Here is a 16,234-nt window from a genome sequence, read left to right as displayed (position 1 = left end):
GACAGGGAAGGAGACCCAGGCTGACCCATGGGGAGGTGCACTGGGCCCAGCATTGCTCACGGAGTGCAACAGCAACACTGGAAAATCCTCTGGCTTCAGACGGTGGGGATGAATAACTGCTCAGGACCATGATTTAGTCCTCCCCAGTAACTTTAAAATATGGACCAGCCATGTCAGAGGCAAAGCAAGCACCAAAAACCATAGGAGTGATCCTGTAGGACAGCATCCTCGTAACTGTCGGGGATTAATGAGATGGTTAGAAGAAGGACCATGAAGAGTAAGTGACTTATCGAAACAGAGGTTACCCAGGGACTGGTTAGCTGTGCTCACTGCACAGTCCACCCTTGTACAAGAACGTTGCATCTGTTCTGAGCATCCTCATCAGATCTTTACAGAAATGTTCCCATTGTGACTGTGAAGACTTGAACGAAGGCTGGAGCCTTGGGGCTGCTGTGAGGATGCAGCAATATCAACCGGCACTTTTGGTGGCTCGGAGGGGAAGGACTCCACCTTCTGAGCATATTTCATTAGCTCAGCTCCATGTGAGCTCCTGCCAGTCCTATTGGCAATGTCAGACACATCTGGAAGGGCTTCTGCAGCAGCAGAGCTCACTGTGTCCGCTCTGAGTAAGCCCAAACTTGCTGTGAGACCCTCCGGGAGGGCAGGCTGCTGTATTAACACAGGATTCGTCTGAATGAATCTGACTTCTGGTTCGGAGTTGGGTAACAGGCAGTCCTTGCCCACACTGAGCTGCAAAATAGCACATTGCCATGCTGGAGCTCAGTTCTCACTCCTGTGTAGCTGTAGAAAACTGAGAATCCTTCTTATGGGAGGATGGCTAAGAGAAGGTGGGATACACCTACTAGGGAAGACACAGGCAGGGTTGCTGCTGCCTTGGGAGGCTACACAGCCCCTCAAAGCCCTTCCCAACCTATTCCCTGTAATTCTGCCTTTAGTCTTCTTTTATGGCTGTTATAATTCTGTGGGTTTTACGACCCATTTTTGTGTATTCATTGCATTCCTCAGGAGGTGAAACGAATGATGGATACATTGGTTTTTAAACTGCAAAAGTAGTTAACGTGGAAAAGCCCTAAACAGGCCAGGAATCTGGCACTTCAGGAAAGTCGAGGTTTAAGTTTGAAGCTAAATTGTCTGCTGGGGTGAAATCAGAGTCTCGGCTGGAAATATTTTTCCACACCTCTTGGCTTTGAGAAAAATGCAAAGTCAGCTCTGAATCAAGCTTTGTGGCTTTGGTCCTCTGGAATAAATGCAGCCTTGAGTCACTCAAGATGTGCTGCAAATCACACTTTAGCATCTGCACTGAGGACTGCTGTTAAAAAAATATTACAGATAAAACCATTTTCGTCCGCAGCCCGCTGTGCCCAGCACTCAAGCTAATGAGTAGGTGGTTTAGGACTTTTGACTCGCTTAGAATAGGAACTGGAAGCTGGACTGTGCAATTGCTTAAATGCAGCCTGGAGTACAGCAAAAGAGATTAGTCACAGGGCAAACAATTCTGGTTCTACAACAAGAGACAATGAATAGAAAATGCAAAGACAAGCCATTCCTTGAAACTCGTAGGACTAGGCTGCATTGAACAGGTAGCGACACACAGCAAGGGTGACAAAGCCGCCTCTCCTTGGCACCACAGCGTCCCCAAACTCTGATCTCAAGCGCACGTCCATGAGAATTACTTGTGCAAACGTGCTCATCACGAGGCTCCAGCTCCATTTAACGGATATGATTCTCTCTCTGACAAAGCCTGGTATTTGAAGCTCACAAGCAAAACGTGCCAGCAGTAAAAATACAGGCTTTGTTCTGCTCCTTGCACTTCCCAGTTGGAAAGAATGCAAACCCGACAACTGAAGTCCTGCAGAACAGGCAAAATGCCTGCAGTCTGGTAAGATCCACTGTATGTGTACGTACAGTGGGTATACATATGTATACCTTTATATCGAGAGAGTTTATATGCATAGACGTGCATACACATACGTAAGACTCACGCTTTTCTACACAATTTCTTCCTGTTAGGCTCAAAAAGAGCCCCATTGGTATCAGAGGGACCATACGCGTTGACTTAGATAGGAGTCACACTGGGTCCTCAGTGAAGACTAAACAGTTTTTCTCAGCATCACGTATAGCAAACAGCCCCTGGCCACCTGACCCGCACTCTCCCCAGGCAGCTGGTGCGGGCTCAGGCGGATTCACTCTCACGCTTCCTTGCCATGTTTGCTCTGTCTCCTCGATCTGTGCTGCCGTAGCAGAGCGTAGGACACACATCTGAAATAAGGACCATGGTGGACTCTGAAATGGGCTGTTCCTCTGGCCCAGAGCCCCCTCGATATGAACAGCCCTTTCTCTACTCCCTCAGAAAACATCTTTCTTTCCTTCCCTTTCTAAATGAAATGTCTGAGGAATGACTCCTGGCTGAGCAAAGGCCAAGGATGCAAACTGTGAGCAATCAAAAGGTGTTTTCCAAAGCTGTAAAAGTGCAGCCTGCAAGAGTGAGGAGAGCAAAGAGGGGTTAATTAAAGCACTCAGGTGCCTGTTACCTGTGGGATTGCCTTTATGAGACACACAAGCAAATAGAAAGTACATGGTATTTCCAGAAAGCGTTCTGTTGATCCTCTTTTAGACGCAGATCCAGTGATACACTGCTTGGAAGTGAGGAGCTGTGCGCCAAGCACACAGAAAAGGGCCAGATACCACCAGTCAGCTGAGCATGAGTGCTCTGCTTCTGCTAGGAACGGTGTCTGGCTCCTCCGGAGCTGCCGGCCGCTGCTCCTAAGGCAGCATCTTCCTTGGGAGTAGCTGCTTCTGCTCTCCCTGAGCTGTGAGATCAAAGGGAAGTCTAAGCCTGGATCCAGTCTGGTATGGAGAAGCAAGGTTTTCCCCATCAGAAGAGTCCCTGAATCCTTACATCCAGTCTGAGCACAGCTATGACCCTGAAAAGTGATGGTATGCTGGAGTTCAAAATACAAAAGGTGTCAGCCTGGGACAGGTCTGGACAGCATCCAGCTTTGAGCACAGTATTTGATCAGAAATGCATTGCATAGGTCAAAAAAAAAAAAAAAAAAGAAAAATTAAGAAAACTCTTTATCATTGCAGGTTTTAGATGAGTGTCTGAGTTAATTTTCACATGGATATTCTTACGATTTCCTTTCCCCCAACTATAATCCACATTTATGACACTTGCAATTTCTAACAAGCCTACAGACATTTTTGCGAGCCTGATGCTCTTTCTCATCTGGTTGGTCCAAGGAGCCTGTCCTTTGGGACCACTGCCTCAGCCGGAGGAGCTGCTGGCTGAAGAACCAGGAAGGTGACCAGAAGAGTTGAGGGTTTTTCATCTGTTCCAAACTTCTCAATTTCCCTTTAAGTCCTCTTGCCTGCCTTTAGCTCACTTACACATCTGCTCTCTATAATATTTCATGGGATCACAGCAGAGGCGTGGTCCACTGCTATTTTAACTATTTTTTACTGAATCCAGCCATGCACAATGCTTGGCCGCAATTCCAACACATGAGCTGGAGCATCTGTGTCATAAAAACTAAGGCTACTAGTGGGATGAGAAGGTGGTACATCTCTTTAGCTCCTCGGTACTTCCATTCATGATGCAGTTTAAAGGTCAAGATTCCCTATGTGACCTTATTAGACTTCACTTAATTTTATGTTTACAATTAAAAACTGAAGTTTTTTGCTTTCGTCTGAAATTTGGACATGTAAGTGGAATCTGCAGCTTTTAGTGCACAGAAGTAATACCATGAAATGAAAACATTCTACAGTTTCCTGTAAAAATGGCTTTGATCTGAGCAAGAATTCAACATTATGAAAGTTAGCATAAGCAAGCATTAATTTTGGTACTGAAAGGGAAGAAAAAAAAATCTCATTTTTATCAATTAGTGTGAAAATGACATTTTGAAAGGAACAAAGTTAAAAAAAAGGAAAAAAAGTATCTGGGATGCAAAATGCCATGGAAAAAATTGTGACTGTTTTGCTGGAGACCACTTAGCTGAAGTATTTATCACTTCTACATCATTCTTACTGCAAAGGCATTTAGCATCGCTTCTGCTAGTAACACAAGCTGCGTGAATGCAGGACAAATGTGGCACGCGGGGCGTTCAGGACACCGCAAGATAAAAACAAATAAAGCTAGTGAGCAAAGCGGTAAAATGGTAAAAGGGAAGTTCACTTGATCCGAGGAGCATTTGGAAACCCTCACCACCACCCCCAGCGCTCCATGTTACACACAGATAAGCACAACAGCGGTTCTGCAGCTTATAATAGAAAAGCAAACATTAATGGTTGATCATGGTGGAAAAGGCTTTGCATTGAAGCTCGACAGTTTTGTGATTTTCCTGATGCAGGGAAGAGCTGATCTTTGGAGCAAGGCCTGTCGTGTGACCAAAAGAGCAGTGCCAAGATGGGATGCCCGGTGGTGCCTCATGTTAATTCCTTTGCCACGTGAGCTGTGAGATAGTTGACCTTAAAAATCCTGTAATACTACTTAATACTGCACTTTCCCTCATACTGCATATTTTCAGTAAGATATTAGTAATCTCAGGAAAGGAAAGGGCAAATGCTATCTGCCACTGACAAGCTAAACTCCAAGTGCTGAGATAGGAAAACAAAAAAATGGCATCCAAAGCACTAAATCTGGATAGGTTTTGAGATAAGAGCTGCTGAAAACCCTGAGAATAAACTCAGAAAGGGCAATCAGACTTCATTCTGGCTTGTTTGCACTGGCTGGTGGCTCAAAATTGCCTGAAAAATGGCTACTGTATGATTAACTGGGGACTACCAGGTGTATCGCACGCTCCAGCTCCCGCCAGAGGCTCCACAGTTTTAGCAAGATGCCAGAATTTAGTGCTAAACTTTCTTAAGCATGAAAGAAAAAAAAAAAAAATCCCAAGTCTGAATTTTTAATGTTCTAAGTTTGTCCTTAAAAAACATTTACAGAGTAGATGACAGCGATTCAACTGAGCAAGCTAGGAAGGGAGACTAGCATGAATATTGACTCTGCTTTCCCAATCTGTGGTCTGTGGTAAAGGAAACAATTCAATTCTTGATCTTCCACTACTGGCAACCCTGCTTGTGAAATAAAGACAACACCAATATTCTTCATTATTGTTAAGGCCTTTATGAAAGGCTGATTTGGATTTGGAATTGCTCTAAAGTGTACTAAAATGATTAAATTGTTTAAAAATTACTGACCTAGTTCATTCAGATAGGTGTAGGGTCTCCAGTCTGCAGTTTCTCTGTCAAGGATTTTGTTACTGAGCTGTTCAAAAAGTATGATAATGGGTTAATGCTGAAATAAACAGACAGTTCCCACCCAAGACTTCAGCCCAACGATGTCATGAATAAGAACGGGAGATGACTATTACCTTGGCCTCACCATTTCAGGTCTTTATCTGTACGAATTTGACACTTGTTCACTAGCATTAGGGAAAATCACAAAGGAAAGTCACTTCACCAAGCCATGAACACGAGCATGCTGGAAAATACAGGATTTCCTTCAGTTACCAGTAATCGTGACTCGAATGCCTGCATACATGGAGTGATGTGCTGGCAGTTGCAAAATAACTAATGAAGATGGATGGATCAAAACCACCTACATGAGCATGCAGAGAGGAGCTGTTCGGAACAAAGGGGATTAGCTAATACATCTGTCTGTTTAGTTAAAAGAGGCGTAATGGCTACAAGCTTTCTCTCAATTCAAGGAAAATAACGTTGGCAATGACGAAGCGTAAAGCCCCGCGCAGATCTGCCAGCAAAAGCGGCTGGGCGTCCAGGGCTGCCATCCAGATGCTACGGTTGGAAAACCCCTCTCGCAGCGCGGCAGCTGGGACCCTCCGCGTGCCCAGGGCGCAGCCGGCTCCGGTGCCGGCGTGGCTGGAGCGGGGCGGACGGGCACAGCCTGCGCGGCCGGGGTGGTACCGTCTGGAGAAGGTTGCTATCGTCTTGAGCACACGTGTCGATACGCTCTTGATTTTTCTGCCAGCTGTAGCTCACTTGAGCTAGGCAGTGCTTAAGCACCACGCCAAGAGGCAAGCACAGCATCTGCCTGAGGGATGGGGATTTTGGGGAGCTGGAGTGAGCTCGCTGGAGTATCTCTTACGGCGGTCAGCGAAAGGAGAGGGGCTGCCGTTTTGGGGGTGCATGGCCTCACTAGACTGGGGCACCACAGCCAAAGTGGCTCTGCAAAGTGTGCGCTGATCAGGTGAGTCCCAGCGAGGAGGGTCTGTGAATGGCCGTAGTTGCTAAAGCTGCGGCGTTTTCCACCTCGACATTTTGCCCTTGAAAGCCACACCTGCTGAAAGGACAGCTGGTCCTGAGGAAGTGTCAGTTCAAGAGCAAATCCCAACCCCGTTTCTGAAAAATTAAAGTTATGGAGCCATCGTTGCTCTCCCAAACTGGAAAGCCTCCTGCCTCTGTTTCAGAGGGTTCAGCTCTTGTATTTTACTGTATTTACAAGAAAATGCTTAACAGTAAAGGAGGTTAAAATTGAAGCAAAGTGCTCAAAATTACCACAGCATTTCATTTTTCCTGATCTCTCATTAATTTTTGCTTAGCTTTCATAATGGGCTTTAAGACCTGGAAAAAACCCACCCTACTGATGTGTTGAAGTCTATGGGGATATAAAATCTCAGCTGGTGCCCAGCACCTACAGCCACACCCCAAAGGTATCTTCACCCTCCTCCACAGTCCTACTGAAGAGCCCTCCGTGCCACAGCCACCCCACCTCAGGGTGCAGCAGCCCCGCGTTGTCCCTGTGCCTGCAGAGCACCCGCTGTCCCTGGACACTGAGGACGGCTTTGTAGGAAGCCCAGAGTCCCCCAACATTCCTGGAAATACCTGACAGTGCACGTGCCACCTGAGGGAAGGGGGCCGTGGGCCTGTTCTCTCAGGACATGCAGTCCCACGCGTCCCCTGAATGCATGGTCCCAAATACCTTTACATTGGTCACAAATACCCTTGCGTTGTGCTCCCAGCTCAGGAGGCCAGCGAAGGGTGAGGTGCACGGCGCAGGGTGCTCTGCAAAGAGACACGATGGCCCAAACCCTGTTTTGGAGAGATTTCCTTAAAGGAAATACAGCCAGATGGGGAGGGATAAAAGGGCTGTCCCGTGCAGCGGCTGGGGACGCTGCTCTGCACCACGTAACACGGACACAACCTCAGGGGCAGGGCAGTCACCAGGCAAAGTGGTTTAGGCAGGTGGGTCTGCTGCAAGGAGCACGACCTGCAAGGAATAACCGTGTCATGGGAGGTGGAGAAGTACAGCAGGAAGGAGAAATGCTGGACCAAGAGAGGGGAGGAGGGCATGGGGCTGGGCAGCCATGCAGCTCCTGTGCCCCTCGGTTTAGGTAGCGACCACACCAGGGAGGGCTTAGGGTCAGGAAACCTCCTCTGGCAAAAGTTCCTCTATAAATAGGGCAACGGGGACCAGCAGGATCCCCCCAGCCAGCCAGCCATTCTTCTTCACGGAAAGGGTGGTCAAGCATTGGAACAGGCTGCCCAGAGAGGTGGTGGAGTCCCCATCCCTGGAAGTGTTCAAAAAACGGGTAGATGTGGCACTTGGGGACATGGTTTAGTCTAGTCTACCCTTGATTGGTTTAGTGTGGACTTGGTAGTGTAGGTTAATGGTTGGACTGGATGATCTTAAAGGTCTTTTCCAACCTAAACGATTCGATGATTCTAAAGCTGGGTCACTGAGGATAAAGCTGCAGAGCTCGGCAGCCTCTCCCTTATCTCTAGGGAAAGCATCTTCTCTCTTAATAGAGAGAAGTCCTCCTCTCTACCAGGAGCACCACATTTAGGACAGCTACCCTATATATTACAAACCGCACATTGACATTTAGAAGCTTTTGTCTGATCGCAGAAACTGGGTTTCATTTGGGTGAAGATTTGTAACAACCAGAGGCAAAACCTTGCCCTCATTGACTGAATCCTGCTGATTGAATTCCATTGACTCAGGATGCAGAGAGTTGTCTGATGTGTCTTTTATACCGAATGTAATCTGCCCTGGCTTAAACAGACACAGGAGAAACCACGGTGCGAGCACTGCAAAGACACGGGAGACAGCACACATAGCAAAGGCTGCGCACGCACACGCACACACGTGCACACACGTGCGCGCGCACACCCCCACACAAAATGTTGGGTCTTTCTACAAGCAACTGCGCAGTATTTTTAGAGCTATTCAGCTGAAGCTTTTACACAAATAGGTTTCATCATTTGCAAAGCATGTAACTGCGCTCCAAATGGGCTGAACTCCAGCCTGGAAGAAAGACTCAGGACACGCAATAGCGCAAAGACACCGACCACACACACACAGACAGACGTGTGTGTGTATATATATATATAAACATACACATATATATATAAAAGTATACACACAGGAACACACAGAGACAAAGACAGATTAATGCCAGCACACCGAAAGGAGCCCATTTCAAATCCATGTGAAAGCCAGGCTCTGCCTGCAAGGGATCCTGCTGCTGAGCCAGCAGCACTGACCTTGCGAGAGGCATTAATTCAGGGCGGTTCTGTGCCCTGCGCGGTGCGGGAGGTGAAGCCAGATGATCGCAACGGTCCCTTGTGGCCCCCAGTCCATGAATCTCACATCAGACAGCACCAGCAGCGCAGTGGTGGCTATATCTAGTGCCTCGTCCTGTTCCTTCGCATTTTCTGTCTCTATATATTCCCGCTAAGGTACCGTGTGTCATCAGCTCATTAGGCACCTCTGCACCAGCCACTCTCCTCAAGGACATGCCTCGAGCAGAGAGAAAGTTGATAAAGCCGGTTGCCTGCAATATTTCCAGAGCAATCGCTGCCCGAGAGCAGTGGCTGTGACTGCACATCCTCGCTCCTGGCATGGGCTGTGCATCTGGCGTCTCCCAGTTGAAGGAGTCATTTCTTTACCATTCTGCAGCTCCCTGTACTCCCCCCAAACTGGGAGCATAAACACCGCCAGCAGATACGCGGTACGGCCGGGCGGGGCAGTCAGAGCAAATGAGCCACGGCAAGGCGATGAAAAGCAGGCTGGTTCGGAACGTGGGCGCAGAGGAAGAAAGCCACGTTCTTGGCCCTACACGCTGCCCGTGTAAATCGGCGCAGCCCCGCTAACGGCACTGTCGGCTTTCATCAGCGGAGCCCGCGGCTTTTTTCTTCATTTCAAAACGCGCAGCAATAACATGAATGCTGATTTGCAATCCAGCTGCACCTCTTGGATCACATTTATTAAAGTCCTTGAGTTTCTGTTAAAAGATGTGTTTTTGCAGGATTTATAAATCAGCTCACAAACCTAAAATTTGGCATGAAGAGCCATGGGCTAGAATTGATTTTTTTTAATGAAATGATTTGGGGACATTTCTAAGTTTTTCAGAATGCAGTAATTACGAAGAAATGTGATCATAGCTGTCTCTGTGCTACTATAATTTCTTAACACACTGTAATTTGTTAACCTCTTTTTTTTTTTTTAAGATAGAAGATACTTCAACTTTTAGTGTGAGGCAAAATTGCTTTTCTGGAGGAAAAAATATTTCATAGTGAATTTATCCACTAAAAATCCTAGCTTATAATTTTAGCAATCTGGTTGAAACTACCTCTTATCTGGCAACTTTTCCTTTAAGATCAGCAAGATACCAGCATAAGTAAAGCAAAGTCATTATCTGCCCATCTGAAATAGCCGGATAGATCACAGTGGCGAGTGGATCACCAACATGCCCTTTGTTGATGCTCAGGTTTTCTAAGCAGCCCATGGTGATTAGGCAAATAAGCGCTGGCAGGAACTCCATCGTACCTTTATCTTCCAAGATAGCAATTGATAAGAGTTTTGCCATTAACTTCCCTGATGACTGACTTCAGGTTTCCATGGTCCAAGCCCGTGTTTCTCAGTTTTAGATGGCCATCCTGAACACTCTGCAGCCATTCTGTGTTTGCAGTCTTCCTTTTTCTTGGGCAAGTTTTAGTCAAAGCTACTTTAATGATGCTTTCTGTGGTTTTTATTAGCTGGGTGACATCCAGTCAGACTATTTCCAGTGACATCTGTTTTGCGGTTTCTAATTTTATGTGAAGTCTTTGGTAGAATTTAGAACTTCCTTTAATAGATGTGAATCTGCTGGCTTTAAAAATTCAGGACATCTAATTGAAATTGATTTTTATCATGTCTGTAGAAACCAGCAATACCTGGGCTCTATCTGCGATGCCGTTCTCCTTTGCTAGGGAGTGAGGGTGGAATTAAGAGCTCTGCAAAAGAGCAAGGTGAGGTCCGTTGGCTCGTGACATAGCAGTGCGGCAGCCTCACGCTTTATACAGGGTATTTTTCACACTTATGCAGCCTTTTGTAAACGGGACATATATGCCTGCATTCAGGAACAACTCAAAAACTCAAATATACAGCTGGCATTGAAGCACTGAGAGTGGTTCTGTGAATGGTCCTACCGAATGCCCTCTGAATGAAATAGGTCTTCAGCATTTGAAAATCTGGTCTCTAACTCAAGCAATGAGAGCGCTGATGTGAAGACACGGGTATGGAGGTAAGTCTGTATCTCTATGTATCTACTTTGGAAAATTTTGGTGCAGTAATTCTGCGGCACAATATCACTTGAGTTCACGTATGAAACTCCCTGGTAACTTGCAGCATCTTTATTGTTTGCTGCTGCACATGTCATAAGAATAAAGGCCAAACCTACTTGTAGGAGCCAATAGGCAACGGTCAAATTTTGGCTTTGCTTAAACTAATAGCAAAATATCTATCGAATTCAATGGGGCCAGCATTTCAGCCGAGCTGACTTTGCAATTCCCTCACATGGGAAGAGCGTTTGCTTGTAGCAAGGTGCTGGTAGCTAAAAACTTGCATTGAGATGCAGGAGCCTCTGCTTCCTCCTGAACCGCAGAGCTGCAGAGCCGTTCTCCTGGACCTTGCACCGAGACAGCTCAGCGCTACCAACTCCTGCTGGCAGCCGGAGCCGGCTTTAGGGACACAGGACTGGAAGGGCTCTGATCACCGAGTCCCGGAGTCCAGCTGCCTTTTACTGCAAACACCCAGGCACATAATCACTTAGATAGCTGATCAAGCTCCATTTTAACAGTAATCAGATTTCTTTGTCCCATTAGTCTTACTGGGAAGCTATTCCAAAATCTCATTGATCTGATGTTAGAAATCTAACTTCCAGCCTCGATGCATCCATGGCCAGTTCGTCCTCATTTGTTCTTGTGCCAGCTCTGTCATCTAACTTAAAAGAGCTCTTCCCCCTCCTAGCGTTTACCCCGTTGTATTTATAGATGGCAATCATACTCCCTCTCAGCATTCATTTTGCCAGATGAAAGAAGCCAAGCCTTTTTTCAGTCTCTTCTCATACGCTCCCCCTTATCTTCCCACTCGCTTTTGCCCGCATGTGTTCCAGCCTGGGCGCTCCACTAGCGCAACTAACCAGTCCTGCATACACCGGGAGGATTTGAATGCCTCCACTCATTCTCGTCTCTCAGCAACTTCAACGTTTTTACCCTCAGGACGTGCGTAGGGTCCTGAGCAGCAGCCACATGCCTGTCCGGCAGAGGGGAAGTGAGGAGGTGAGATACCTTCCCTCGGGTCCCAGAGGAGATGCCAGAATCCTTGGCACCGCACCCTTCCTATGAAGACAGACCTGCCTCAAGCTGCGGTCCTCAGTGCAGTGCTGGACCTTTTAGCTTCTGCTGTCAGCCATCCCTGCTTACCCTGCTTCCCTGGTGAAGTACCCACTGTGTACACTGGTAGGAGCAGCAGGGTTAGTAAATGCAGCCAGCCGCGTAGGGCAGCTCTGCTCCGTGCCCTGCAGTCAGCCTGACCCTTGCTGAGCTGGTACCGGGCTGGGAGAGGAAAGTGGAGACCGCAGGAAGGAAAATAGAAAAAATATGGGTACAGTTGGGTGAGAAAAGGGAATAGGAAAATGGATATGAGAAAAAAACAGATAATAGAGTGGAAGAACACCAAGGGAAGAGGAGAGAAAAGGCAAAATAAGCCACGGAAAGAGAGGAGAGGACCAGAGGGCCGGGGGAGCGCACAAGAGAGGAAGCCTTCTCAAACTGGAGCAGGGCTGCATCTCCCCGTTGCTGTCATTTTGCCCCTTTGCCCGAGCCGTCTCTCTGAAAGAACTGATAGAGGAATGGCTCCAGTCCATCGCCTCAAGGCATGAGCTCCTTTGAGCGCAGGGAGGACAATACATCAGGGCTCTGGCCCAGCACTTCAGAGATTCTTCTGCCATTTTTTTTCATTTTGCATCTGCACTGGTTCCTTTGTGACCCCAGCTGGCACTATAAAGAAATGAATCCTCCAAGTACAACTTGTGCACATTTCCCTGCAGAAAGCGGGAATGGCACCAGACGAACTGATTTGGAAATGAAACTCGTTAAGGCAGCCATTAGGGGCTTTATATGCTCTTTTGTCTTACTTGGCTGGAGAACTGCATAGACAGAAGCAGCATATTTTTGGCCATCCTCAGCTATTCAGTGCTGCAAAGCATTCTCATGAATAAGTAGGGTGGTGGGAGATCTAAAGGAAAAGTCAGGCCATATATTTTGGTAAGTGCCCTAAAAATACCAGATCCGTTGTATTTTGTTTTAAAGATCAAGACAACCTGCTGACTGACTACTGATAGCCAGTACCACAGGAAGGCAAGCAGCTTCCAGGCTAGTCCAAATGAATCACTTGGGTTTTAAACCTTTTTGGCAGCTTAATATTTGAAGTAGCTCTGTGACAAGATGGCACTGCAGGCTGGGAAATCAGGATAGGTGCTTGCTTTGACCTTTTCTGAATTCATTTAAATAACTGCAACGGGATTAGTGGGCCAGACCCACCCTCACGGTGTTTGTCCTAAATTTGACATTATGAGCGTTTGCACTTCCAATTTGGGGAGCAAAAATGCATGATGCAAGGGGACCATCTACATCAGAAAACATATTTACACATCTGCGTAAACTTTTCTCTGAGAAATCTCTGGAGCCAGCCTTTTTATTACATTTTAATGAGATTTTCTTTCAATAACCAAGAAATTACAGGAGCACATGTAGAAATATTTTTGCATCCCCTGTCTTGTAAAATAGTGTCTTTTTTGCATTAATCTCGTTCTCATGGCTTTCCAGTTAGCAGAGCTACATTTGGATTAAGGTGACACAGCCTGCAAGTACCATCACTTTTAAAGCTGACAAGCCTGATGAAATCAATTGCATTTTCTTTTTCCTCTGCTCTCTACCCTTTGCCCCACCTTGGCTTATTAAGGCCCTAAAGGAAGAGCTGTCTCACCATTTACCATGTCGAAATCTATTGCTGAAGTGGTGAATTGAGTAATAGCGTAGTCCATGAATGGTCCTAGGGAATCAATAGCAACATGTGATAAGTAAGGTACTGCTGGATGTTCGAGCAATACAGTGGGAACAGCTCTGCTGGAGAGCCGTAAGTAACAGCAGAGCTCTCAGAATGGCCCTGGACAAGAAGAGTGCTCGGAAGCACCCTCGATACCTTCTTGCATCTACCCGCCTGTCTCTGTCAGCAGGAAATTTGTGTGTCTGCTGATCTGGGAAACAATGACATAGCCAAGTTAGATTACTGACTTAATGCTTCATTGATTTACTTTTGTTATATTAATGGATGATTACCTTCACCTAGTTATTTATCTTTTCTGAGAAGCAAACATACCTTATAGCTGCTAAGACACCGAGGCTTATTCGCCCAGACAGGCATGTGCTGAAGCTCCAGTTACCACACACAGGGATTACGAAGACACACACAGGGGAAAGCAGAACTTTTTGTGTCTGTTAGGGCTACGATGTCAGGAACTGCCACACTGGGTTGTCAAATAATGCTGGCAGACAGCAGGATCCAACAGGCATTGCCTTGGTTGATTTCCTTGAACTGATAAGAACATTGCTACAGTGGGGTGGGATAATATCTACCTTACTGGAGCTGTTTCCATCCAGATTACTGGTAAAGAAGCGTGAAGTCACACCACATGAGAGAGTGTGGTAGCTTGGGTTGGAAAAACAATGTACACTGCTGCTACCTTGAGATATATCTGGGAAGAAAACAAGTCATCACAAAATACTTTGGAAGCCATAGCGATTCTTAAGAAACTGCAAACATGCTAGAGACTATCTAGTTTCGAAAACTTTGTTAAAAGTACTGGGTGTTATAAAACATCTCCAGATAAAATCTATCCTGCGTTATCCTGGCGTGAAGCTCTTGACTATTAGCATTAAGTATAAGATAAAAAAGCAAAATATTTAATTAAGACAGTGTTATCTTTTTGAAGATCTTAAAAAAGTAATTCCTGACAGTCCAGCTGCTTTGCAGGTAAGGGCAGAAATGCAAAACTCAGGCAATGCCTGGTCTGCAACACAGTTTCTTCCTTAAACACACGTTAAGAGCTACTGCTGAGAATAACCCTTGTACTTATGAAACATTTAATTAAAACTTTTCTTGTTACGAAAAAGGTAGTTAATGTTAGAAATTAAGGTGCTATAACTGTACCAAGGAGTCCAAAATATTTGACATAACTTCTTGGTGCAAAGGCTTAGAAAAAAAGAAGGCTGCAGCACTGAAAGGCAAGCTTGGGCAGTCGCATTGTTATAGCTTAGAGACATTTTATCTATTTCCTCACTTTAACTTATGAACACATTTACCAAACCAAATAATTTACCAGGCATCATATTTATACTGGCAGTTCTAATGAAAACATCAATCCCAATCTGGTTCCAGCTTAACAACAAATTGATAAATATTTCAAAGTACCATTAGAAGAAAGGATGAAAAATTTCAGCGTAAGCAGTTACCATTTAAACAGCCAAGCCCTGTAAGAAGTAAATGAATGGGTTAGTTTTAATAAACCATGGGCTTAAATTGCAGGCAGAGAGGGTAGTTATAGGAAACACCTTCACGTGGAAAGGGTAATGAAGCGCTGGGGTGGCTGCTTGTCCCCACCACCGCAGAGCTTTAATGAAGGTCGGCAGCAGATGGGTGAGGAGGGACACGGACCTGGCTGGCACCCAGTCACCACCCGCCGTCTCTCCTGGCCCTCTGCGTTTGCATTCCTGTGAGCATGCACTTTGCTTTGCTGACATCTTGTGGAGATCTAGATTTAGCTTAATTTACTGCAGAATACCCTGTTTCAAATAAATGGTTTTATCTGCAGGGTGTCTAGTACATAAGTGCTGTGGCACACAGCTGAGAGAGGAAACTGCACACGCACATGCATATCTGACCGAGCATTTATTTTCTGCTGAAACACGCAGAGCAATTTTTGAGGTCAGCTCTATTTTGTCGCAAGTGCAGAGCCTTTTAGTTCTAGCTGTTTTCTGAGGTTATTGCTAACAAAGTATCTCAGATCAGGATGTGATTCCAGAACTAAAGTCTTTGCATTTAACTCCTTTCAGCTAGCCGCTGCCCAGCACAGCAGCCAGGCTGCCAAGACTTTGCCATCTCCCCTAACTATAACTCTGTGATATTTGCAATAGAATTAACAAGAAACAGATATCTCTTGGGCTCTGCAAATGAGAACTGGGGCTGGAACCCAAACATGGCGATCAGTGGATGCCCATCCCAAACACAGCTGCTCACATACAGCTTGAACCTGCTGGTGAGGGACTGGCAGCTCACCAGGGGAGCGGAGCTCATCCACCCTTCTCCCAACCTGCGGTCCCAGTTAAATATAGACACTTGAATCCATGTCCTTCTGCTTTGTAGGTGAGTGTTGATGGCTGAGTCACGCCAGCTCTCAGCTCTGCCTCCCCCCTTCCCTTATCTGTCACGCCCTCGCTCAGCTGCGGGCAAGAAGGACCAGCTGGAAGGAAAAAAGGCACGGTCCGCTGCCTTTGCTGCGAGATAAGAGGGCACATACCCACGGTTACTGTGAGCCAGCTGACACCTTACAAGTACGCACCCAGCTTATCTGGCCCTAGCTTCTTTCGTGCACCTGAAATGAGCCGAAGGAAACGTCTACCAGACTGCCCTACTACTTAGCACCGTGCTGAAGTAATGAATCTGAGCTCGCACGCAAGTCTGCATCACCAAAAATCTTTTCTTCCTTCATTGCGTGCGGCATGATATACTCAGAATTACTCCTTCTACACAGTTCCATTTGGTCGATACTTAAGTACCCACCCAGGCTGATATACCTTGATAGCACAGTCCATTTTCTACACATTTATTCATGAAGCTCTTATAACTCCTGGATGTATTTCCATACATCAAATTCAA

General features: G+C 46.2%; 1 protein-coding gene across 2 annotated transcripts in view; it reads right to left on the bottom strand.

The window, feature by feature from the left end:
* The window catches only part of MEGF11 (multiple EGF like domains 11), a 216,662-nt gene that overhangs the window by 9,425 nt on the left and 191,003 nt on the right, over nucleotides 1–16,234 (bottom strand). Inside the window, exons 20-21 of one of the 2 annotated variants that reach the window (XM_075713469.1) lie at nucleotides 13,936–14,054; nucleotides 5,215–5,281 (exon numbers count right to left, since the gene is read on the bottom strand). The exons of the other annotated variant lie outside the window; for it this stretch is intronic. Of the exons in view, the coding sequence (XP_075569584.1) occupies nucleotides 5,215–5,281; nucleotides 13,936–14,054 (186 nt within the window). The remainder of the gene's footprint in view (nucleotides 1–5,214; nucleotides 5,282–13,935; nucleotides 14,055–16,234) is intronic. 2 annotated transcript variants of the gene reach the window in all.

Source organism: Pelecanus crispus, chromosome 7 (genome assembly GCF_030463565.1).
Source record: "Pelecanus crispus isolate bPelCri1 chromosome 7, bPelCri1.pri, whole genome shotgun sequence".
NCBI classification, from domain to species: Eukaryota; Metazoa; Chordata; class Aves; order Pelecaniformes; family Pelecanidae; genus Pelecanus; species Pelecanus crispus.
This window is presented reverse-complemented; position numbering and strand designations above follow the sequence as displayed.